The 25,191-nt window shown below is 40.3% G+C and overlaps 1 protein-coding gene across 4 annotated transcripts in view; it reads left to right on the top strand.

The window, feature by feature from the left end:
- The window catches only part of CRIM1 (cysteine rich transmembrane BMP regulator 1), a 287,081-nt gene that overhangs the window by 134,352 nt on the left and 127,538 nt on the right, over window positions 1-25,191 (top strand). For 3 of the 4 annotated variants that reach the window (XM_024209734.3, XM_024209733.3, XM_026649628.2), the window contains exon 5: window positions 13,256-13,377. The exons of the other annotated variant lie outside the window; for it this stretch is intronic. In XM_024209734.3, the coding sequence (XP_024065502.2) occupies window positions 13,256-13,377 (122 nt within the window). The remainder of the gene's footprint in view (window positions 1-13,255; window positions 13,378-25,191) is intronic. 4 annotated transcript variants of the gene reach the window in all.

Raw genomic sequence — 25,191 nt, 5'->3', positions numbered from 1 at the left:
CCAGTATCAATCTTTATTTAAAAAAACAAAACACAAAGCAGGTAATTCTCCCTCTACGCATAGGACCTTTTCAATATCAAGCCAAGCTAACCAAGCTCTCTCATGCTGTACTACATTAACATATGCCAAAACATCATCTGAGATTGTAAATAAAATTAAATAATCTTATTTTGTGGGGATAGTGAGTAATCTAAAATTTTGGCACCATAATTTCTACTAAAAATGCTCCTTACAAAAAATTGTATTAAGGGAACTTTAAAATTACTAAGCGAACCACTCAGAAGTTAGGAAATTCCAGAGGTAAGGTTACACAAGCAACCATAACTCTTACCGTTGGGTACATATGTTAGAATCCATTATTTAATTATGTAACCATGTACTGTTCTGTCCATGGGACACCAGCCTCACTCATTGTGCAGTGAATGAGAAAAAGGTGTAACATTTTTTAGAGGAAACTTGTGAAAACACAAGTGAAGAGGAAGACTGCATGTAGTACATTTACTATTGGTCTACCAAAAATTTGTTTAAAAGTATTTTATGGAAAATTTATTAATTATACCTTCATAACCCTTTAAAAATAAATATCAACTTAATTATTTGTAAACGTTATTTTTTAAATAAATTATTTTATCCTCAGTCTTCTCTGATTATTTTGCTAGCCTCAAAACTGAGGGCCAAATTTGGTTATACGAGTGTGAATTTGAATGGTGCACTTATGCTGGATTTACATTGTTACAATTGCAAACGGATTTTGGCCCACATTAAAATGTGGATTCACAGGACTCTGCTCCTTTAGGCTGTGTGGCATAGTACATATAGCACTGGACTGGGATTCAGCAGATCTGGGTTCTGTTCCTGACTACCATTGGCCTGCTGGGCAAGTCATTTCACTTCTGTGTCTCCGCTTCCCCATCTGTAAAATGGGATAATGACACTTGACCTCCTTTGAGATCTAGTAATGAGAAATGCTGTATAAAAGCCAGGTATTACACCTCTACCCCGATATAAGGCGACCCGATATAACACGAATTCTGATATAACGCGGTAAAGCAGTACTCCGGGAGGGCGGGGCTGCGCACTCCGGCAGATCAAAGCAAGTTCGATATAACGCGGTTTCACCTATAACGCGGTAAGATTTTTTGGCTCCCGAGGACAGCGTTATATCGAGGTAGAGGTGTATTATTTATTAACAACCTTCTTACCTGCTATGCACAGTCCAGGACATACCAATGCAACACTAGACTTTACCAAAACAATAGATGCAAAACCTGCAGACATATCTCCACTGCTACAATGATCAACACCCCTCACAGCACATCTTTCAAGATCCATGGGTCCTACACATGCCTATCACAGCATTTGGTGTACCGCATCCAATGCACTAAATGCCCCAGTAACAACTATGTGGGTAAAATGAGACAATCGCTACACTCTCAACTAAACTCACGCAGGAAAATGATAGAAGATAAAAACACGGTATCACCTGTGAGTGAACACTTTTCACAATGTGACCATTCTGTCTGTTCTGTCAGTCCTCATCCTCAAAACATGCATAACACTTTCAAAAGACAAGCCTGGGAGCTTAAATTCGTAACTTTGCTAGATACTAAAAATCATGGACTGAATAGACACTGGATTTCACTTATTACAACAACCTGAAACCCACTAACAATCCCTCCAGCGGCCTTTCTCTACCAACCCTCCTTCATTTCTCCCCTAGGATAGGAAGAGTGTTAACTGGCCACTTCACCTTGAATGGTCCCTTGAAATGTGTTGACTACTTATGATAAACAATCTAATCCACCTTGAATTTAACTATGACACTCTGAATACATTTCCCAGACATGAAGAAGCTTTGTAAGCTCAAAAGTTTGTCTTGTAGCAACAGAAGTTGGTACAATAAAAGATATTACCTCACCCACCTTGTCTGTCAACCTGCTGTGCAGTTATTTTCAACATCCCCACCTTGGGTGTAGGGAATTGTACAATAACCTCAATAGAGGAGTGCCCCAGCTGCACCACATCTGGGATGGGGCAGGATTTGACCCCCTTGCAAATCAACCAAGTGCCTGGCTTGGCTACTTGTGTTTGTCAGTTTTGCTAGACAACAAACACCAGACAAATAAAGTAAAACCATTTTTTGTGAACACCATGCTGAAAACCTTATGTAGCCCGTGTATCAAGTTATCAGTGATACATGTTTCAACACTTACATGTAAAAAGTTGTGAAGACAACAAGAGCCTGATTAGTGAAGAACCTGTAGAGGTTTGCCAGAGAGAGGCACAGCTCCAAAAACCTTTCCAATCCATTGGACTCTAATACTCCTGCTACAGAAGCTTAATATGCCCAAAGCAGCTAGAATGAGATGCTGTCAAAGGCTGTAATCAGGAAAGGAGCATGTGCAGAGGCTGTGGAGCCTGCCTGGACAGTGGAACCGTGGAGGCAACATCCGAGAGTGGAAGTTCTCTTAGACAGTCCAGTACTCTGTCAGCCTTTCTAGCAAAGAATAATACAGTTGTAGTGCTTGATCTAATAAAACACATGCTTAACTTGCATGGAAGTCAGTAGGATGTAATTACAGGGATAGAGTTAAGCATGTGTTTTGGTTTGCTGGGGGTGATGGTGAACAGGCCAAGTATCTTTTTTTGTTTGTTTTATTGTGTTTTTTCTTAAAAATCCTGTCTTTGGATTTTCTGTAGGCTTAATCCCTGTGCAAAATTTTGTGTGTGACTTATGTGATTGTGATATTTTAGGCGCTTGAAAAAACTTTATTTCTGTGGAATTCTCAAGAAGGAATTACTTAAAATATAGAATTTTACCAAGAAATGTGAAAGGTACCTAGAAAATAGTGTTCATGTTCTTCTAAGGGCTCGTCTATACAGGCCCGTTAGTGCATGATAGACTGGTGCAGATTACAATTTACACCCCACTGGTGTGGACTAATGTACCATGTAGACTAGCCCTAAGTGATTACACCATGCTTGAAATGGAACACTAAATACTAACAGCGTAACTGGTGTCTGTTTGAGCCTGTAGACAGCCTGAAATGATAGCTCCAAAGTATTTGAACTACGCTTTTCATTGTAACTCTGAAACCTTCAGCCACTGGGATGAGGCCAAGGGGTTGGAGGTGCGGCCATGAGGATCCTTAGGGGGAATGAAAAATAATGAGAAAGGAAAAGATAAGCTGGAGTAAAATTATGAAGTCTTTTGAAAGTAAAAAACAAGGAACTTGATTTTTGAAGTACAAGTTGAGAAAGGGATTTGAAGAGGCATGGGAGAGGACTTAGGGTGACCAGACAGCAAATGTGAAAAATTGGGATGGGGGTGGGGGATGATAGGAGCCTATATAAGAAAAAGACCCAAAAATCGGGACTGTCCCTATAAAATCGGGACATCTGGTCACCCTAGAGAGGACTTCAAACATTTTGTTCAGCTTCTCACAATATCCCGTATAAAGATTTTTGCATTACAAAATCCAGGAAGAAGGAACAGCAACATGCAGAGATTTCTCTGTGTAGGCATGCACATATGTTGGGGGCAGAGGAGGTAGTTTCCACAGGTTTGCAATTTTTTCATGAAATCACAAACAAATATTAGCAATAAGTCAGCTGCAGTTCAGCTTAGATTGCCATGATCAGTTTCACAATTAGCCAACTTTTGTCAATTTTATCGGTTTCAAGAAATCTGATAGTATTTTAATGAAACTAGTAATTTCTTTTTTTGGTTTCTAGAAGCCAGTACATTTCATTCTCCTTCCCCCCCCCCCCCCCCCCCAAAGAACTTGCTGTTTTAGCAGCAATTAATAAATGCTAAGTGACAGTACAGCTATAAGGACACTTGGGAATATTGAACCTAGGGAATTAATAGAGATATGAATTCTAAGTCACTGACTTCACAGACAGCTGACACATTATGTGGAAGGAGAGAGGCTTCAGTTTCACATGTGATTTTTTCAATTGGTCAGAAAAGGTTTATGGCGTGCTTTTTTGGGAACCAGAAACCTGTCTGCCTCCCAGGAGCACTGTTAGTCTATTTCAGGAGAGGAGATGGCACACATCTCAAAGCTGTACTTAAGAGTACCTTTTGACATTTGTTAACTGATTGTGGGTTCCTGCAAAGTAACTAAATGAAGGGGATCTCTTTACCTTCCTGACATACAGCATAAACTAGCAGTAGTTAACATCTCTCTTTATTCCACCTAAAATAGTCTTCAGACACGTCCCTGGGAAAAGTAGTGAACAATAGACAAATGTCTGAATAAAGAGTAGGAGGATGTTTGTAAACCTTGTGCTTAATATATTAATTTATAGTGAGAAATTACAAACAGACATAGTTGTCAATTGTGATATGAATCGGCATTAATATTGAAATGGAAAGTAGCCTCAGTTTTTCCACCCTGGAATGAAATACCCAATGTGAATCTCTAGATATTTTATTTAAGCTATATGTTGAGCTCTCAGACACACAGATAAGGACAGTCTCTTCTCTGAAGATCCTGTTGAATAAGAATGTATGTTAAAGAAAAAACTTACAGGGAACACATTCTTATTAGCATAACTTGATTTTCTTTCATTAGCAAGATAAGTGAAGGCAATGATAAATTAGGACTGTGGGAGCAAGTTGGGGATGATCTAGTGTTTGCAGCATTATTTCCCCTATTAGCTGGGAATATTTTCTCCATGCTTGCCGAACTCTCAGAAAGGTTTTTGTATAGGTGAAGGATACTTGGCCAGTGTTTGTATGATTCTAGCAGGAGGCAGAATGGAATGTGAGGAGTGCTGGTTTCTTTCTTTGCAATTCACAGGTTTGGGAAGGCAAAGTCCCTTGATTCTTCTGTGCTAGGCTGACCAGACAGCAAGTGTGAAAAATCGGGGTGGGGGTGGGGGGCAGTAGGAGCCTATATAAGAAAAAGCCCCAAATATCGGGATTGTCCCTATACAATCGGGACATCTGGTCACCCTATTCTGCGCATTCCCCTTAAGGCAAGAATTTGAGGGTAAAACAACATGTCAAAAATGCAAACAAAGTGGAAGGAAAGAAATTAACAAAATATAATACTATTAAAACCAAAAATTATTGGTGTTCCCTGCATCTGCTTAATGAGTTGCATTGTCACAAGTCCAGTGTGGGGAATACTCTGCCTTAGATCAGTCATAGGCATAAAGTTCAGTATCTCATGACACTTCAGGACTACAGATGGAGCTTTGTATCACTGGAAAGACTTCCAATTTTCCAATGGGAACACCTGCCTTCAGCAATAGTGAGTAGTGTTATGCCTGCTTTTACAATGGCTATCTATCAAAAGCCATGTAGACTGTAAATTGACACTGTTGACTTTTAAAACCCTTAACCAGTGCAGACTCCATCTACATTCATATCCACCTCCAAGAGCCTTGTCCTGATGTCTGTTTTTGAACATCACCTGCTTTTGCAGAATCCTATAATTATACATTAGAGCAGCTGATCCATCATGCTTTGCTGTGCTGAGCGCCAGGGTGCGGGAACTCGCTCCACTTTGAATAGTATCTCAGTTCTCTCTGTATTTTAGAAAAATACCTAAAACTTTTCCCCCCAAAAAAGGTATTTTTGGAATGACTACCTTTGGCTTCATATTAAATGTTTTGAAAACATTAGTTGCTGGATGCCAGTGGTTGCATGTAGAGCTATGCAGGAAATGGGATTTTTGTTTTACAGGAAATTGTGATTTCAAAATTTGTTCTGAATTGGAATAAAAATAAAGAATTTTGAACATTTCCTTACAACAAATTTTTTGGGAAAAAAGTTAGTTCAGCTCAATGGAAATGTTTTGATTTTGACTTTAATTTTTTTTTAAATTACAATATTAAATAAATTTCTAAACAAAGTCATTGTGAAATGGGAAATTAAACAGTCTGTTCCAAAAACAGCCACATGCTTTTTTCAATTATTTTTCAAACTCAACAAATTTCCTCAAAATTTGTTTTAACAGAGCAGCATTTTCCAACTGAAAATGTTTGATCAGCTCTAGATCTGTGATGATCTGTTCAGAGAGATCTTGTCCCATTGCTGTCATCCCATGACTGTCATTTGACAGAGCTGACACCTAAATAATAAATGCTTTATTTTCTGTCTTGACTATTTTTTGAAGTGCTTTCATTCCTCTCTACATTCACCTAGTTGCTCTAGAGCAGGGGTTCTAAAACTTCATTGCACCACAACCCCCTTCTGACAACAAAAATTACTACACGACCCCAGGAGGAGGGGAGCCAAAGTCCGATCCCTGCTACCCCAGGTGGGTGGCCAAAGCCCAAGCCCCGCTGCCCCCGGCGGGGAGGCCAAAGCTGAAGCCCAAGGGCTTCAGCCCCAGTAGGGAGCCTGTAACCTGAGCCCCGCCACTCAGGGCTGAAGCCCTCGGGCTTTGGCTGGCTCTCGCCCTGGGCTCCAGCGAGTCTAAGCCAGCCCTGGCGACCCGCTACTCTAGGGTACTCTCTCATACTTCACTTTTGGTGGTTCTAAGTATTTTCATTTGCTCTAGTATTCACTCTTGCCTTGCTGTCCCTTCTCACAACTCTGGTATCTCCACACTTCCTCCTGTTATCTTCACTCTTTGAGCTCTTACTGCTTTTGAGCTTTCAGCTCATTTACCATTCCAATCCTTCCTCTCTCACCTTTGATCCTATCTCACAAAATGGCATCTCATGTTTTATACTACCTCTCACAGGGTTAACATAGATCAATGGAAATTTGTCTTCATCCTAAATATATGTAATATTAAGGAAAACTATGTTCCCTGTCTTTTCTCCAGTATCTGTGGGAAAGTAGAGTCACAAAGATAGTGCTGGGTCAATATCCAACTCCTTTATCTACTTAATAGCTCCTGCAGTATCCGCTCACTCACAAACATCCTGCTGATAAAGTAGCTGTAACATTGGAAGGGATATAGATAAGAAGCTAGTCAGTACATTTCACTATCTCAGAAAACAATAATTTGCTTGATTCATTATTTTTTAAAAGAACATGAGAGGAAGCAGTGTCTGGCCTGAAGCAGGACTCAAACAGCTAGTACACACCCATACACTGAACACTGACTTCTTTGAAGGTACTGTCTTGTTCTACAGAATCTCAGCTTTCATTTAAAAAAATAAATAAAAGAAAAGCAAGTTTCTAGCTCTTACTACTGAAAAGAAAACTTCTAAAAATGTGAACTAAGTGTAATCAAAGTAGATAGCCTGGAATTTTAGCACTGAGAGGTGTGAACTGGCCTACTAATCCCAGTGCAGGATATCTCAGTTGTCCAGTGATGATGATTTAGGTATCAACATTATCTGTTTCATTTTTCATATACGAGAGAATAAGAGTGTGTGACAGATCTGCCCAACTTATTTTGAGTGATGTCTCATTTTTCTGCCACAAGTGGTGTGATATTTGGGAGATACCATCCTTACTTTCTTTTCCTCAGTCAAGAAGAAGCCAACACCAAGTAGCCCTGCAGAGCCCATAGTCATATTCAAGTCTCAGGAGGAGTAGCCAAGCTAAAGGAACCCAGTGGAGTCAAACAGTACTTGTAACCATATTTTGAACATCTGCATAGTCTAAAGTTTGCATTGATTTGGATTGGGAGAAGTTTATTGTGTTACTGTGCCTAAATACCATATATACTCATTCATAAGCCAAATATTTTTGGTAAAAAAGTGACTTATCAAAGAGCAAGGGTCAGCTTATAAACAGGTCTACACCAAAATTTGATGATTTTAAACTCTATGGAATCATTGAATTGAATATCTAATACATTGTCATTTTGTTTACCTGGAGCTTGCCGTTCCCAGCCAATGGGAGCTGCGGGAAGTGGTGCCACTTCCCGTGGCTCCCATTGGCTGTGAACTGCAAACCGCGGCCACGGGGAGCTGAGGGGCTTCATGACTGCAGACGCTCCAAGTAAACAAAACGTCCCGAGCCACCAGCGGTTTACCCTGATGGGCTGGGAGCCAAAGTTTTCCAACCCCTGAAATATCGTGTCGGCTTATGAAAGGGTCATGCAGTTTTTGCTATTTTTACCTATCCATTTTCGGGGGTCGGTTTATAAATGAATGGGCTAATGAATGAGTATATACGGTACCTTTGAAAATCTGGCCCTGTGATGTTCTTTGGGTTTTTAGAATGGGTAGATTTCATGCTCTGTCGCCTGGTTTTTATTCATAGGTAGGAGGAGGAAGACGAATTTTCCTACTTTCTCAACTTTGTATGACCTATTCCAAGAGAAGAAAATATTCTCTCAGCATCTTCTAGCTAAACTGAAACCAAAATAATTACGTGAAAAGAATTCCGGCACAACCAAAATGGAAAATATTTACATTTGGAAAATGTAAATACCAGTGTTGGCTCCATTGTAAAGCCTGAAAATAAGAGATTTAATGAAGTACATGACATTGACATATTTATAAAGCTTGAGAGGACCTCAAAATCTGTACATTATTACAGCAGCTCTCTTTTTAACTCTCTAAAATTTCATTAGGGCTTATTGATGCAACATATTTTATTTATTTAAACCTAATTTCCTCCTTTGACGGGGTTAGTGGCCTAGTGGATGGGGGGAAGCTGTAAATGTGTCTTGATTTAAGTAAGGCTTCCAAGTGACATTTTCATAAGCAAATTAGAGAAATGTGGTTTATATGAAATTACTATAAGATGGGTGCACTATTGGTTGAAAGACCATACTCAGAATAGTTATCAATGGTTGGCTGTCAAACTGTGAGGATATATCTAGTGGGGTTCCCACAGGGGTCTGTCCTTGGTCCAGTACTACTCAATATTTTCACTAGTGAATTGGATAATGAAGTGGAGAGTATGCTTATAAAATCTGTGAGACAAGGTGGGTGAGGTAATGTATTTTATTGGACCAACTTCTGTTGATGAGAGACAAGCTTTTGAGATTGTTTTTTTTAAAAGATATTATCCCACCCACCTTGTCTCTCTAATATCCTGGGACCAACATAGAATCGTAAGACTGGAAGGGATCTCGAGAGGTCATCTAGTCCAATCCTCTTCACTCATGGCAGGACTAAGTATTATCTAGCCCATCCTTGAAAGGTGTTTGTCTAACTTGCTCTTAAAAATCTCCAATTATGGAGATTCCACAACATCCTTGGAGAATTTATTCCAGTGCTTAATCACCCTGCCAGTTAGGAATTTTTTCCTAATGTCCAACCTAAACTGCCATTGATGCAATTTAAACCCATTGCTTCTTGTCCTATCCTCAGAGGTTAAGGAGAACAATTTTTCTCCCTCCTCCTGGTAACAACCTTTTATGTACTTGAAAACTGTTATCAGGTCCCCTCTGTCTTCTCTTCTGCTGACTAAACAAACCCAATTTTTTCAATCTTCCCTCAGTCATAGGTCATGTTTTCTAGACCTTTAATAATTTTTTGCTACTCTCTAGACTATCTCCAATTTGTCCACAACTTTTCTGAAATGTGGCGCCCAGAACTGGACACAATACTCCAGTTGAGGCCTAATCAGCATGGAGTAGAGCGGAAGAATTTCTCATGTCTTGCTTACAGCATTTCTGTTAATAAATCCCAGAATGATGCTTGCATGTCTATCACAACACTATATATAAAATTTGCTGGGAGGGGTTGCAAGCACTTCGGACATCGGCATTAGAATTCAAAACAACCTTCATGAATTGGAGAATTGGTCTGACATCAACAAAATGAAATTCAGTAAAGACAAGTACAAAGTACTACACTTAGAAAGGAAAATCAAATACACAACTACAAAATGGGAGCCAACTGGTTAGGCAGTAATACTGCTGAAAAGGATCTGGGAGTTATAGGGATCACAAATTGAATATGAATTAACAATATGATGCAGTTGTGAGAAAGCTAAATTCATTTTGGGATGCATTACCAAGAGTGTTGTATGTAAGACACAGGAGGTAATTGTCCTGCTCTACTTGGCACTGGTGATGTCTCTGTTGGAGTACTGTGGCCAGTTCTGCATGCCATGCTTTGGGAAAGAAGTGGACAACTTGGAAAGAGTCCAGAGGAGAGCTACAAAAATTATTTAATTATTTTTTTTTTTTTAAAACCTGACCTCTGAGGAAAGGTTAAAACAACTGGCAGTATTTAGTATTGAGAAAAGATGACTGAGGTAGGACCTGATAGGGTAAAATTATAGAATAGTAGAATTATACAATTTTAGGGCTGGAAGGGACCTTGAGAAGTTAAAAGTCCAACACCTGATGCTGAGGCTGGTCCAAGTAAATCTAGACCATCCCTGACAGGTGTTTGTCCAGATGTTGTTAAATCCACCAATGATGGCGATTGCACAGCCTCCTTCGGAAACCTAGTCCAGATTAACTCATAATTTATGACTAAAGTGTAAAATATATGAAATATTGCCACCTTGCTCCATCACCAGCTCTTTCTTTTCTTTATACCTGATTTTAGAAATGTTCTGGATTCCAATAATACTAATGAGTGTTTAGTCTGGAAAAGCCTTAGATGATAGAGAGTCCTGAAAGTATTCTTAATGATATGCTGCGGTTTCTCCAGTTTCTCATTTTCCTTTAAGTCCGTGATTACAGGAATATTGTAATGAGCTTACCTTTAGAGGAATCACTTATAACACTGAGTTTTATTAGTAATTTCTGGGTGGACAAGCATGTTGGAACTGGGATCCATTTGGGTGACGATTAGATTTCATAGTAATTGATGAGAAGGACTTCATGAAGGAAATAATAATAAATTATTCCTCATGAAAAGGAAAGGAAATGGACACCTGTGGTATATCTATATAATAATTTGTATACCTGTATGATGTCCTTACACAATATTTTATCTTTTGTTTTGAAATATTTTATCTTTAGGTTTTCCCATAAGACTGTGTATGGGAAGTTGAGAAGGTCAAAACTGGCAAGGAAAAGCTGAATGACACCATATGGGGGCAATAAGTAGAGACTTCTTCAAGGAATAGCACGATTCAAGCAGGTGGGGGGGGGGAAATATGAAGCATGGCAAAAAAAAATTGCAATAATTGTTTCTAATTTAAACTAGCCAAGTTAATGAACAGGATGTTGGGATTCCTCTGAAACCTCTTCCACTTGGCTCCCTGAGACCTCGGTTCGACTCCACTCTTGTCACTCGGGTTGTTTTGTTTGGCATACAGCAAAGCTATGTTGAGTTGATTAGACTCAAGCATTAGGAGGTGGGTATAGGGCACACTATACATCCAGATTTCAGAGTGGTAATCGTGTTAGTCTGTATCAACAAAAACAACAAGGAGTCCTTGTGGTACCTTAGAGACTAACAAATTTATTTGGGCATAAGCTTTCGTGGGCTAAAACCCACTTCATCAGATGCATGGAGTGAAAAATACAGTAAGCAGTATAAATATTGCAGCTTACTATACTGCTTACTGTATTATAATACTGTAATTATTTACTTACTGTATTATTATAATACTGCTTATTATACTGCTTACTGTATTTTTCACTCCATGCATCGATGAAGTGGGTTTTAGCCCACGAAGCTTTTGCCCAAATAAATTTGTTAGTCTCTAAGGTGCCACGAGGACTCCTCATTGTTTATACATCCAGAGTTACACAGCAAACCTCTTCCTTTATATAATTTACACATTATGTTGCATCACATATTTTGGGATTGGCTTGGTTACTTTGTAGGAACAAGTCCCTGCACAACATGCTCGCTCTGTCCACACACTTTTTATGTACGACTTACTCTTTACCTCATCTTTATGTTCCCAGCTTATCTTATCCATTGCTATATTGTCCACTGTAAATGTTCCCTGGCTGTTCCACCCTATCTTAGCTGGGGAATAAGGGGTAGTGGAGAGCCAGCCACCCTTTCCTCTTTAAGACTTACTGTCTGAAAGAGCCAGATTTTTCACTTCTCCTCTGAGCCAACTGCTTCTCACTACACAGGTGGGTTGATTTGGGACAGGGAATTCATGGTATGCCTATTTTTAAATATATTATAAAGGCAGCCAGGAAATTTTCAATCCTCAGTTGCTTTAAAATATATTTATAGGGCCTGTTCCCTCTGCTTTGAAATTCATGTTCATCCATGAGGTGGTGAATTACTGTTAATCTATACATCTTTCATAAAATTTGTATCTATACACTCAGAAAAACTTTTGAAGAAATATTAATTCTATGAAGCTTCTCAGCTGTAATAACCACTATCCTCTCTGTGTTCATTTTGTCTTGTATTTTATTGTGTTCTGCCTGCTCACACCTTTAATATGTAAACTCCTCCAGGCACAAGCTACTAAATGTCTGGTACACATGATTTTTTGTACAGCTCAATGTATGTTGATGTCACTGTATAAACAATATTAATAATGTCTTTACATTCCATGCATCACAAATAAATGGAACTCCCCTTTCTCTGAGCTATTTTTTTTTAAGCAGGGAAATTAGGTAGAGACTATCTCAGACTACTTCTTATCAGGATTTTATGCTTTCCAACTCTAACCTTTTCTCTAAAAAGCACCATACACGTTGTGAAAAAGACTGTGCCTATGGTAGTGATCCACTATCCAAAACTAACCAAAACATTTCATACATTGAGTGTCCAATTTTTCCACTGCCTTTGCTCCCTGTGTAATCATTTGCACCTCTGCAAAATGCGAGTAAAGCACTACCCAATCAGAATGGTACTGTTTTGTACTCAGTTATGTGTACTCAGTAAATGACTACCCAAGATGTCAAGGCAGTAGATATCAAGCATGATTTCTCTTCCTTTCCCCCCCTATAACCCAGTTAAGATATACCTGGGGAGTGAATGGTGAGGGACTACATGTTCCATATATTGAGTAGGGGTGGGTGCTGCTGTTAATTTTTACCAATCTACATTTTTCTCAAACACCTTTTGAGGGTAAACCCATGTTAGACAATCTTAAGATTATTCTGTGTCTGCTGCTTTCTGAACCTGTACCTGTATGTATATTGCTTGGAAAAGATATGGGTGTAGCACAGGATCTGAAAACCTCCACCTGTCCCTCCTTATGATTGCATGACCAGCTAGCATTTAAGCCCCTAGTACAAAAGTTCAGAGAGTTAATTCACCAAAATAATAGATTTTGTTAAACCTGGTCACTGTGTTAATAAAAGGTCATTTAAAAATATTTGTATAATTACTTTACAGCAGGAACTCTGTTGCTGCATCCTGCTATTTCACCTTTCTATGCTTTCCTCTGATATGTGGCTTTATTTACTTAATGGGATTTCCCCTTCCTTTTCTTTGGTTTCAGATGCGAGTGTCTCTCTGGTTTATGTGGTTTCCCCATGTGTGAGGCAGGCTCCATTCCCCAAATAGTCTCACGTGGAGACGGAACACCCGGCAAGTGCTGTGATGTCTTTGAATGTGTCAACGGTATGTGAAGTTTCTATTGTACATGAGAAGATGATTTTATGTGTCTGTGGGAGGTGTGGGTATTTGAACGTGCTGTCCAGGGATTTGGAAAATAATTGCCTTAAGGATTGCTCAAGATAAAAACTCATCTGGAAACTTTGAAGATGCTGTAATGGGGCAAAATGACAATAGAAAGACATCAGTTTCTTATCCTTTCAAACTCACTGCACTCCTTCCCCATCTTTGTTGGGATCTTTTAAATATAGGTTTAGCGCACAATTTGAATTGACATTCAAGCTCTTCTTTGCCAGTGTTTTTTTTAAAAGTAGGGTTTTTTTGCTACTCACAATCCTAGTTTTTGCACGGTGATTCTAAAGACAAATATGCTCTTTGAGCAGTTTGAAGAAATTTTTTAAGAAACATACATTTCCAAAGCAGCTTAGAACAACTCTCATTCTCATTCTTTACAAATGCTAATGCTTTGAGAAGACATTGTTTGAATAACTTGAGCTACTGTACTTCACAATTGTTATACATTATAAGCGGGAATGGACACTTTTCAATTGATGGTGGTGCTGTGGAAGAGGAGTGTTTTAGTGGGTCACAAGATGGGATGTATCTCAGGCGAATGCTAAAATGGGTATTGACACAATGGTGTCTCTAAAAGTACATTGTCCCATATTCATCTGGCATATGCTTGGAACAGCCGTTATTTCTGAATTCTTGTGCCCTGTATGCATACAAAAAAAATGTTTTGAGTAGTTGCATATTGCGATATTACAAACAGCTTAAATGTTGTTTAAATAATTAAAATGTAGTACTTGGCACATAATTAGCATCTTTACTATGATAATAGTAGGGGAGGAGAATATATGAAAAGCAAAAGATGGGCTTATCTGTGTCAATGAAAAAATTACCATTGAAAGTAACTGATGATATGTTGGGGATAAAACTGTACAGTCTGAAGTGTTAAATGGAACCTATCTAATTTATTTGCTGCTTCATACATACCTGTTGAATAGTCAACTGGCTTCCAGTTCCATAATCCTTAAAACAACTGTATCATTTTTGAAAATCTGCGTACTTGATTTAACTATAAGACAGTGTTTGATTCATCATTCACTGTAACACCTAGATGACTAAGAAATATTGAGCCAGTTTCAGACATGTGTTCATTGGTGTAATTTATAGATTCTCTTACATAAACTCCTAAGGCTTTATAACATTTTGTGACTACCTTGGACCTATTTATATCTAATTTTCAATGTGTTAGAGTCTGAGTTGGTGCAACATATGTTCCATGGAGCTGGAAAGTAGGTATAAGAAGGTGTAAGTTAATAGCAGCTGTTCCTACTTTATTCTGACATGTATGTCCATTGTATTTGACTTCCCGAGAGAGGCAGGATTTTCCTCGGATGCTACTTTAAAATGTTTGTGCTGATCTCATGCAGTTGACAGTGGTCTTGGGGTTGTACTATTACTTCCTTATCTGTATCATTGCCTTACTGTTTATCCTAAGATATTCCAAAGATTTGGCCCTTCTTTTTTCTTATCCCTCAGATTTACCCATTGCAGTCTCACCTTGGTAGGTTATCGAACTTTTGCTTTCACATACTATATTATTGAAGGTTTAATTTACTTGAATCATCTTCTCATTAGCATTGAGATTGGAGATGCACCTTTACTACTTTATTTTGATAATTTAGCATCTGTTTATTGGGATTCAGTCCGTTCTTATGTGGTTTATTAGAATTTGTTAGCCTACTTTACACATTCTTCTAATATCTCTTGGCTGGTATGATTGCTAAAAAATTGTATAAAATCCCAGTTTACTGAAAAATTGTAAAGTTCTTAGTACGGTGGGCCTTTGTCCAAGTCAACCTCATCACAAAACATCTGCTCAGAGAAGGTGGCTTTAAGGAAGTAGAAGTTAACCTCAATGAGCTGGAGAATTACTTTGCTAAGGGCACAAAATTTCTATGTAGCAGCATATCTCATACATGGCCCACAGTCATCAAGAGAGGGGAACAGAAAATGAGTCACCCAGGGCAGGAGCAGATGGGACAGGAGCCACCAAGGAAAGAAAGAGATGAGGGGTCTGATGGGAAGTAGCTGCTGAAGGAGTGGAGAGGAAAGAGGAGTTTTCCAGTGGAAGAGAAAAAACAGAAGTCGTGAAAATGGTCTTGTCAAACAAAGCTGGTGTAATTGACAGGATTACAAGCTTGTTTTAGAAGGGTAACTGCTTAGATTTAATATACTTTGGTAAGGCATTTCACCTAGCACTTCATGACAGTCTGGTTAAAAAATTAGCATTCTACAATATCAATAAAACATGCATTAAAGGATCAAGAACTGGCTAGCTAATTGATAGCACTCAACAAGTAGTTGTCAGTAGGGAATCCTCACTGAAATGGGGTGTTTTTAGTGGGGTTCTGCAGGGATCCGTTCTAGGCCTGTCACTATGGAACATTTTTATTAATCATCTGGAAGTAAATATAAAATCACTGCTGATAAAATGTGTGGATGACACAAAGATTGATGGAGTTGTAAATAATAAGGACAGAGCACTCACACAGAATGATCTTGATCGCTTCATAAGCTGTGCCCATTCAAATAAAATGCTTTTTAATATAGCCACATGCAAGATCATACATCTTGGGACAAAGAATGCATGCCGTGCTTACAGGATGGAGGATTGTATCCTGAAAAACAGTGGCTTCATAATAATAATTCAACACGAGGTCCCAGTGTTATACTGTGGCAAAAAAAAATAAAATAAAACAAAACCAACCAAACAACAAAAAAAATGTGATTGTTGGATGTACAAATAGGGGAGTAAGAGTAGGGAGTTGATTTTTACCTCTCTGTAAGGCATTTGTGAAACTGAGACTTGAAGACTGCATACAATTCTGGTTCCACATGTTAAAAATGATTTTGAAAAATTAGGTAGGGTGTGGAAACGATCCACAAAAATGTTTCAGGGGCTGGAGAAAATACATTACAGTGAGATAATTAAAAAGCTCAGTCTTTTTAGCTTGTTAAAAAGAAGATTGAGAGGTGACTTAATTATAGTGTAGCATTACCCTCACCGGGAGAAAATAGCAGGTAGCAGAGGACTCTCTAATGTCGCAGAGAAAGGTATAACAAGAACTCATGGGAAGCTGATGCCAGACCAATTTAAATTAGAAATAAAGCACAAATATGTAAAAGCGAGGGTGATTAACCATTGGAACAAACTACCGAGGGAGCTGGTAGATTTTCCATTCTCCAATGGATTAGATTAGATTAAACTTGCCCTTGGTGAATCCATGTTGACTGTTCCTGATCACCTTCCTCTCCTCCAAGTGCTTCAAAATGGATTCCTTGAGGACCTGCTCCATGATTTGGCTGGGGACTGAAGTGAAGCTGACTGGTCTGTAGTTCCCCGGGTTCTCTTTTTTCCATTTTTTTAAAGATGGGCAGTATATTTGCCTTTTTCCAATTGTCCAGGACCTCCCCCAATCACCACAAATTTTCAAAGATAATGTCCAATGGCTCTGCAATCACATCAGCCAACTCCCTCAGCACCCTTGGATGCATTAAATCTGGACCCATGGACTTGTGCACGTCCCGCTTTTCTAAATAGTCCTTAACTTGTTCTTTCACCACTGAGGGCTGCTCACCTACTCCCCATGCTGTGTTGCCCAGTGCAGCAGTCTGGGAGCTGCCCTTGTCTGTGAAGACTGAGGCAAAAAAATCATTGAGTACTTCAGCTTTTTCCACATCATCTGTCACTATGTTGCCTCTCCCATTCAGTAAGGGTCTCACTTTTCCTGACCACCTTCTTGTTGCTAACATACCTGTAGAAACCCTTCTTGTTACCCTTCACATCCCTTGCTAGCTGCAACTCCAATTTTGTCGTGGCCTTCCTGATTACACCCCTGCATGCTCTAGCAATATTTTTATACTTCTCCCTAGTCATCTGTCCAAATTTCCACTTCTTGTAAGCTTCCTTTTTTAGTTTAAGGTCACCAAAGATTTCACTGTTAAGCCTAGCAGGTTGCCTGCCATATTTGCTATTCTTTGTGCACTTTGGGATGGTTGTTCCTGCACCCTCAATAAGTCATCTTTAAAATACAGCCAGCTCTCCTGGACTCCTTGCCTCCCAGGGGATCCTGCCCATCAGTTCCCTAAGAGAATCTAAGTCTGCTTTTCTGAAGTCCAGGGTCCATATTTTGCTACTCTCCTTTCTTCCTTTTTTCAGGCACATCTGACAAATTTTTCCATTTGTTCTTCACCAACATCTGTTTTCAGTGGAAACTTTTGTACATCTGATGCTATATGCAGTCCAGTAGATAGGTTGATAAGCATCTCTGGATGTGATTCAGGGCCAAGTGAGTTTATCGTATTATTGATCACATGGTTCGTAAGAGCTGTAACATCTTCATCTCTCTTCGATGCAGAGGCAAGGACTTGATTGTGGACTTCATTACTTTTTTATAGGCTGCATTTTCCTATCGTAGCTTTTGCATTTTCCTAATGTGAAGGTGTGTATTGTCATCTCTAACACTAATACTGACCTGTGCATAAATGTCACTGAATTAAAAAACAAGTTTATAGAATGTTTTAAAAGCTAATACTGCATGCATAGGTATTTACAAATTAAAACCTTCTACCAGGCAGATTAGATGCTACATTGTATGTACAAAAGCTTACAAATGGAGAAGCATTAGATTAGGAATTCATGTATACTTGTATCTACTCACTGTGCAGTACTAAGTATAGACACGCAATCTACTGCTACTGGTGCACAACCTTCAGTTTGAGACTGATCTAGTCAGCAAATTTCAATTGAAAATATAGAAAACTATTATCACTTATGAGTAAGACTATGTTTTAGTCACAGGTACTTGCCTGTGACCTGCCCGTGACTTTTACTACAAATACCAGTGAATAAAACTTGGGTGGGGGCTGCCAGGGGACCCTGTGGACACTGGGGGAGGATGGTCGGGTTGCTTTGGGTGGGGCTGCCCGGGGACCCTGTGGGTGCCCTGGCTGCTTGAAGGAGGGGCGGCCCAGGACCCCTGCTGGTGCTAGGGGGACATGGGCGGTGGCGCGCAGCCTGGGACCCCTGCTGGTGCTGGGTGGGGGATAGTGGGGCTGGTAGGCTCCCTACCTGGCTCCGCGCCTCTCCCCCGCCCAGCAGCAGCAGAGTTTGGGTGTGGTAGGGGGCAGGAGGTTGGGGCACAGGACAGGGTGAGGTGGGCTCTGGGTGGCGCTTACCTGGGGATCTCCCTGTTACTATCAACATACCCCTGATGACTGGATTTCTTCCTACATCCCTCAGTCAGCTGCTAAGTGGACATATGGCCAGGCAGCTCTGCGGGCTGCCTCCTCCTGCAGGCACCACCCCCGCAGCTCCCATTGACCAGGAACCGCGGCCAATGGGAGCTGCAAAGCCAGGGCTCTGGGCGGAGGCAGCCCGCAGAGCTGCCTGGCCATGCTTCTGCCTAGCAGCTGACCAAGGGGGATGTCATCGCTTCCAGGGAGACCCCCAGGTAAATGTCGCCTAGAGCCTGCCTCACCCCGTCCAGTGTCCCGACCCCCTGCCCCCTCCCACACCCAAACTCCTCTGGGGTGCAGGGATGTGGTGGCCCGAGACTGCCCCAGCAGCAGCAGGTGTGCCTGGCGCAGGGGCTGCCTGAGCTGCCCCTGTGTTGGGCGCACCGGCTGCTGCAGAAGTCAGAGGTCATGGAAAGTCACGGAATCCATGACTTCTGTGACCTCCGTGACAAACTCGCAGCCTTACTTATGAGATACTTTGACGATTAAGAATGTAATGTGACAACATTTCATTTTAGTATATTGCAAAATATTGATAGTCACATTTTTTGCCTTATGCTAAACAGCTTCATCATTTCTGGAAAAAAAAACAACCTTCCCTGTGCAAAACAATAAAAATCTTAATACATTGTTGTTTGGTAGCTATAACCAACAAGCACCACATTAAGTTGTAGAAATGTAAACAGTAATAACTCTAGTGTTTCTGGAAACTACAAAAAATGACTTTTTCTCATTTTGGTACCATTGTTTCACCTTGCCTATAGGCTTACATCTCCACGTCAGACTTCATCTAAATGTACATAAAATAAGCCTTCAAATGATAAATAATGTGGGTGTGTGTAGGGTGGGTACATTAAACTCCACCCTACTGTGGAGAATTGCCGCATGCCTAAATAGTGTCTGTCTTTGCTCTATGAATATTTTTTGTGAATTTAATTTAGGTATGATTTGGAGGGCCTATCGTCACAAAGGTGTGTTGTGCCTTTCTCTTGTCAACTTAATCTGATTCTGCCTTAGCTATGCTCCTTTCATTATGGGGGATAATCTGCTAGTCACAGTTCTTTGCAAATATTTATAGCAGTCTAGATTTTGTGTTGTCACCTCACAAGAACTAGACTGATAAAGCGGTTGTTTTTTTGCTTAACATACATAGGGGAGTATGGCCTTATTTTTTTCTCTAATGTTCACGCTGTTATTTCTTTATGTACTGTAATAATAGATAATTGAAAAGTACTTTCTTATGACAGAAATAACTCTTGATTCCTGTTGAGGATCAGGCCGAGTATTTAACTCTAATGCTGTAACTGGTGCTACTGGATCATGTTGTTTTCATGTTCCCTGTTTGGTCTTCATGTAGTAGACCTCTTCTTTGCTGTTTTCAGGTTCAAATTACAGCAAATACTTAAGTTGTCATGTGGCTCTAACCACTTGCTAGCAGGATTCTTAAGAAAAGAGAACATTTGTCTTGCAGATAGAAAAGCACCATGCTAACGACGGTGTGTTTGTAATGTTGTCATCATCATCATGGTTATATGTAGAGGTCAGTAAATGTTCTGTGTAAAACTGGTATACTAATTGGGAGCATATTATAGGATGCTTTCTAAAATGCTGTACTGTAGTGATTAAGATAATTCAGCATATGTGTTATACAAAGAATAATCTCAGTGGAATATGGCTCTTCTCCCTCCTCAAATCCTTTTACTTAAGTGATCAGAACTCCATTCTTTGAAGGTGGTAAGAGTCAAGCTCAAGCTGATATGTCAGTAGAAAGTTCCCCTGCCCTGGATCATTCACCAAGAATGCTGTGGCTTGGCCTTTCCAAGGTATAACTGAGCTCTGTCAACCTGAGTGACCTCCACCAATTTCAGCTTCCTCAAAGGTTCTGAAGATTGAGTATCAAATGCTGGAGATATATTGGTTCCATTCTGTTCAAGGCTTTGTAAATGAGGACCTTGAATATGCCCTAGAATTACTGACAAAGGCTTAGAGTACAAAGCAATAGAGTGATATGATCTTGTCTTCCTTGCTTAGCAGGTAGGCTGCTGCGTGCTCTACCAACCTTAATTTCTTGGTGGTCTTTTGGATAAGCCATAGATAATGTATATTACAGTAGCCTGGAGGTGACAGAAGCATGGATTGCAGTGACTTTGTCTGTGGCGAGAGGAAATGGAACAGATTCTTAGCTACTCTAGATCTAGGAAGGCATTTTTTGCCTCCTGGAAGTTTAATGATTAGTCTAGCAGTTTGTTTATTTAACACTGAAAGTGTTTGGTGCTGTAACAGACCCAAATCAAAGACCGTCTGCCTTGAAGGGCTTATAATCTACGAAGTAGACATAATAAAAAACAGGGCTGCCCAGAGGATTCAGGGGGCCTGGGGCAAAGCAATTTCGGGGGCCCTTTCCATAAAAAAAAGTTGCAATACTATAGTAACATGTATTTGGAAATGTAAAAAATAACCAGTGAAATACATTCAAAAATTAATTGTTAATAATTTGAAAATACACAAAATACATTATTTAAAAACATTAAATGCTTTAATGGTATGTATACATTTGTAATTACATAATGGGCTGTCGCTGGGTGATGGTGATGGTTGGTGCCAATGGGCTGTTGCTGCCTGGGGGTGGTGCTACTGTTGCCCAGGGCTGGGTTGGGAGCTGGGCTCTGGGTCGGGGGGTGCCCGGCTCAGAGGAGCTGGGCATCAGGGATGGGGGGGGGGAAATGGGGTCAGGAAGTGTCCGGTTCAGAGGGGCTGGGGGTCGGGGGGTGCCCGGTTCAGAGGGGCTTACCATGCCGCTTACCCCCTCTCCCAGAGCCTCAGCGAGCCGCGTCCAGGAGCTCCTGCTGCTCGGCCTGCCTGAGCTCGCAGCCCTGCCCCCTTACCACGCGGCTCCGAGCGGGAGGACCTCAGGCCACACCCAAGCCACGCCGCTGCAGCGCTGTCCAGGGCCGCTCCTGGACGCAGCGCGCTGAGGCTCTGGGGGGCGGGGGAGCCTCTGACATTCTTGTGGGGACCCCTGCAGGACCTGGGGCAAATTGCCCCAATTCCCCCCCGCCCCCCGGGCAGCCCTGGTAAAAACAGGACACACTGGGAATTCTAGATAAAAATAATTTTATAAGTTTAAAAAAAAAAATCAAATAATCCCTCTCCTAGTTCCCAGTGTATTATAGTGGAGCACCAGATCCACTGTAGTTAAGGTTGAACATTGCTTTTTATTTAAAGTTGAACTCTTAAGTGCTCTATAATCTGTATGTTTACTCAGATTATCTTGAAATGGTTGTACCTCATGAGGGTTCTGGGTAGTTTTCATGGTACAAATTTGGGGTCATTTGAGCAAGGGCTTCCTAAGATACAAACCTATTAAATGCATTGTACAAAATTGAATAATTTTTCTAGTCCACATCTGGATCTTAGACTATGACTCTGATCCACCCCAAACTGATCTCAGTTGTTAAGGATTTATCTGAGGAAGTGGATTGCACCTACTGCCTCTTTATAGGGTTTAGATTAGAGAAGTTATTACAGGGTAAGTTAGGAACTTACTGTCAGTAGCTGCAGCTAGAGAGAATAAAATGTTCATGTGCAGCAGGATTAGGGCCCTCTGGAAGCAAGAGGGATTCCAGGCAGCCTGTTCTCTCAGTGACTGGCTGTCTCAAGGGGACACTGCTGTGGCCCCTTGGGTTTGTGTGATTAGACAGTTGACAACCCTAACACCCTTGCCCCACCCCTTCTTCGAAGCCCTGCCCCGCTCACTCCATCCCCCTTCCCTCCGTCGCTCGCTCTCCCCCACCCTCGCTCACTTTCACTAGGCTAGGGCAGGGGGTTGGGGAGCGGGAGAGGGTGCGGGTTCTGGGAGGGAGTTTGGGTGCAGGAGAAGGCTCAAAGCTGGGGCAGGGGGTTGGGGTGTAGGAGGGCTCCTGCCCTGGGTGATAAGCTACTACTGGACAACTGTAATTCTGTGTTCGTGACATTTTTAGGCATGTAATATGGGAACACCTTAGTTCAGGGGTGCTTTATAAATGAGTTATAGCCTCAGTCCTTGAAATCATTCAGAGGGGTTTAACTTTACTGTTCTGAATAGGCCAATTGGCTTATCTAAACACCTGTGTAAGTGTTAGCAGGACTGGAGCCTATTGCCAAGAATGTCAAAAGGGACTAGTGATTTTGGGTGCCTCCGTTTTTAGGTGCTCAATCTTGTGATACTTTAAAACAGTTTGATTCTTAGAGGCTGAGTGTTCGGCACTTTTCATAATTAGGCCTGCTCTCAGTTGGGTACCCAAAACCACTTGTTACTTTTGAAAATCCTGGCCTGTATTTTATTCAAGACAAATGGCTTTGTTTTAACAATGTTGCATATTTAATAATTTAATATATTATAACTTAATAACTCAAATGTTGAGATTCACACAGGTTTATTTGAGTTAAAGTGCCTATAAAATTAGCAGACATACCATCGTGGATCTGTAACATTCCATTTATCCTGCATGAAAAGTATGTTGTTTTCACCAGGGCTCAGTATTATTCAGTGGAATTTACCCGGTAGGGCTAGAAATTCCTGTGCAGAACAGATGGAATTAGAGGGCTCAAAGATAATAATGTGCATAAAGCTACCAAAAAGCAAAGCATTGCAGGACAAACCATTGCACCACTGCTCTCTACAAAAATCTTGAAGTAAGGAGATGGCAGTGGCATGCTTGTGGGAGAGTTATTTTAAGGAAGAATGTACAAAAGACAAAAATATATCCCCCAGTTTATTGTCCAAAGCCTAAGATTTGGGGGCGGGGGAGGAGCGGGAAGCATGTAGTAGCATGATACAGCAGAGTCTGTGTCCATAAAAGAGTCAGTCTGTGAGAGAGACTTTGGTTGAACTATTATTCTCTTTCAAAAACTGAAAATCAACTGGGATTTTTCAGAATGTCAATTCTAGAACAACAGAGGAAGGATATATACACATTTTCTCCGCCTTAAATGGGAACTTGAGGGGGAAGGGAAGAGAGAGGTTTTTATTTCCTTTGGAGTTCTCCAAAGAAAGAGAGAGAGAGTTCCCAAATCTAATGGCCACAGATTTCAATTTAACTTAAAGCAAGATTTATTTGATCCAGAAAATACAGAGAAAATCAAAAGTAAATAAAAGTTAAGTAGGATAAAACATGATTATTAGAGAGTAACAATTTAGCTAGCCAAACCTAATCTTAAATTTGCAAACAATTGACTGAGCAAGAGTATAAATCAACAATTATGTTGCTCCTGCCAGCAGTACATTGTCATCCCCGCCTCCATTTCCAGATCAAAAGACCCTCTCCTAGCTATTCCATACAGAGCCTGTGAAGTCAGGTATTGAGTTTTAATTAGCATGCTAAACTTTGCAAGTCCTCACACTAAACAGCTTCATATAGTTAACATTGACAGTATGTTTCCCTATTTAGACTTTTTGGGGTGTAGTTAGCATATAATGATATTCTTGCTTCCATCAGAATTTTTCAGTGTATTGTTACCTTTCCAAAAGCCCCTCAACCTATTTGGTGACAGCTGAATAAATATTCCATTGTTAGGAAAAGTATTTTCAAGTGTTGTTTATTTTCTGACCATAGGTGGCTGCCTTATTTTCCTCAGCCAGAACTACTGGCTGGCAAGACTTATTATCTATAATATATAATAGGTAAATCATTCACTATTATTTATATATCCAATACAGTTAACCTTGGATTGCAATTTAGACAGTCATGCTGGCCCAATACCATCTGCTTATGGCTCTTCCTGAGTGTTATAGTCTCTTTATTTGTTCACATCTCACCTCCTTGCTGCATGCAGCCCTCTGTACATTGCATACTGCATCAAGGGTGAAGTGTCCCATATCCTTGAACACACTCTGCTCTGTCCCCTGATGCCATCACTTCCATCCGCCATTGCTACCTTGTTGAACATCCTTGTTTGTTTTTCCAGAGTTCTTGAGTGTTGTTAAAAATGTGTATTATTAAAAGTCTGTCTCCAAAACCAAACTCTCCTTGCCTAACTTCAGCCCACAAAACGGAGTTGCCCAATTGTGCTGGTATACCTCATATGGTACAGGTAGAGCTCTAATGGTTTTATGAACTTAGCTCGAATTCAACACTTCCATTAAGTTTTGCTTTTTCTATTTTTTATTAAACATAAAGGGAAAACTTTTAACAGTGATCTCTGCAATGTTAAAACAGAATGTGTGACAATCTAATGTGCTGATCTGTTGCTATAATTGATATAAAAGCATGTGAGGTTACTCTTAAAGTTTTACACTAGACTGCAAGTTTGATGAAGTTGAGATGTTGCTTTTTGGTATGTTATAGATAGAAGAAAACATTATGGAGTGTTGGAGTGCATTAATCAGTGGTATTGTAGGCATTGTGGAGGTCTTATTTCTGTGCTCTTAATGTTTTGGGTGGATAAGGTGTTTCCTGATGCAATCTTAACATCACTAATGTAATTTTCATGTGTTAATTATACTATGTATGCTTGTGTTCATAATATGTATAT

The sequence above is a fragment of the Terrapene carolina genome, unplaced genomic scaffold (genome assembly GCF_002925995.2).
Source record: "Terrapene carolina triunguis isolate 2854851 unplaced genomic scaffold, T_m_triunguis-2.0 Scaffold85, whole genome shotgun sequence".
Taxonomy (NCBI): Eukaryota; Metazoa; Chordata; order Testudines; family Emydidae; genus Terrapene; species Terrapene triunguis.
The sequence above is the reverse complement of the archived record's forward strand: the minus strand, read 5'-3'. Positions and strand labels throughout refer to the sequence as shown.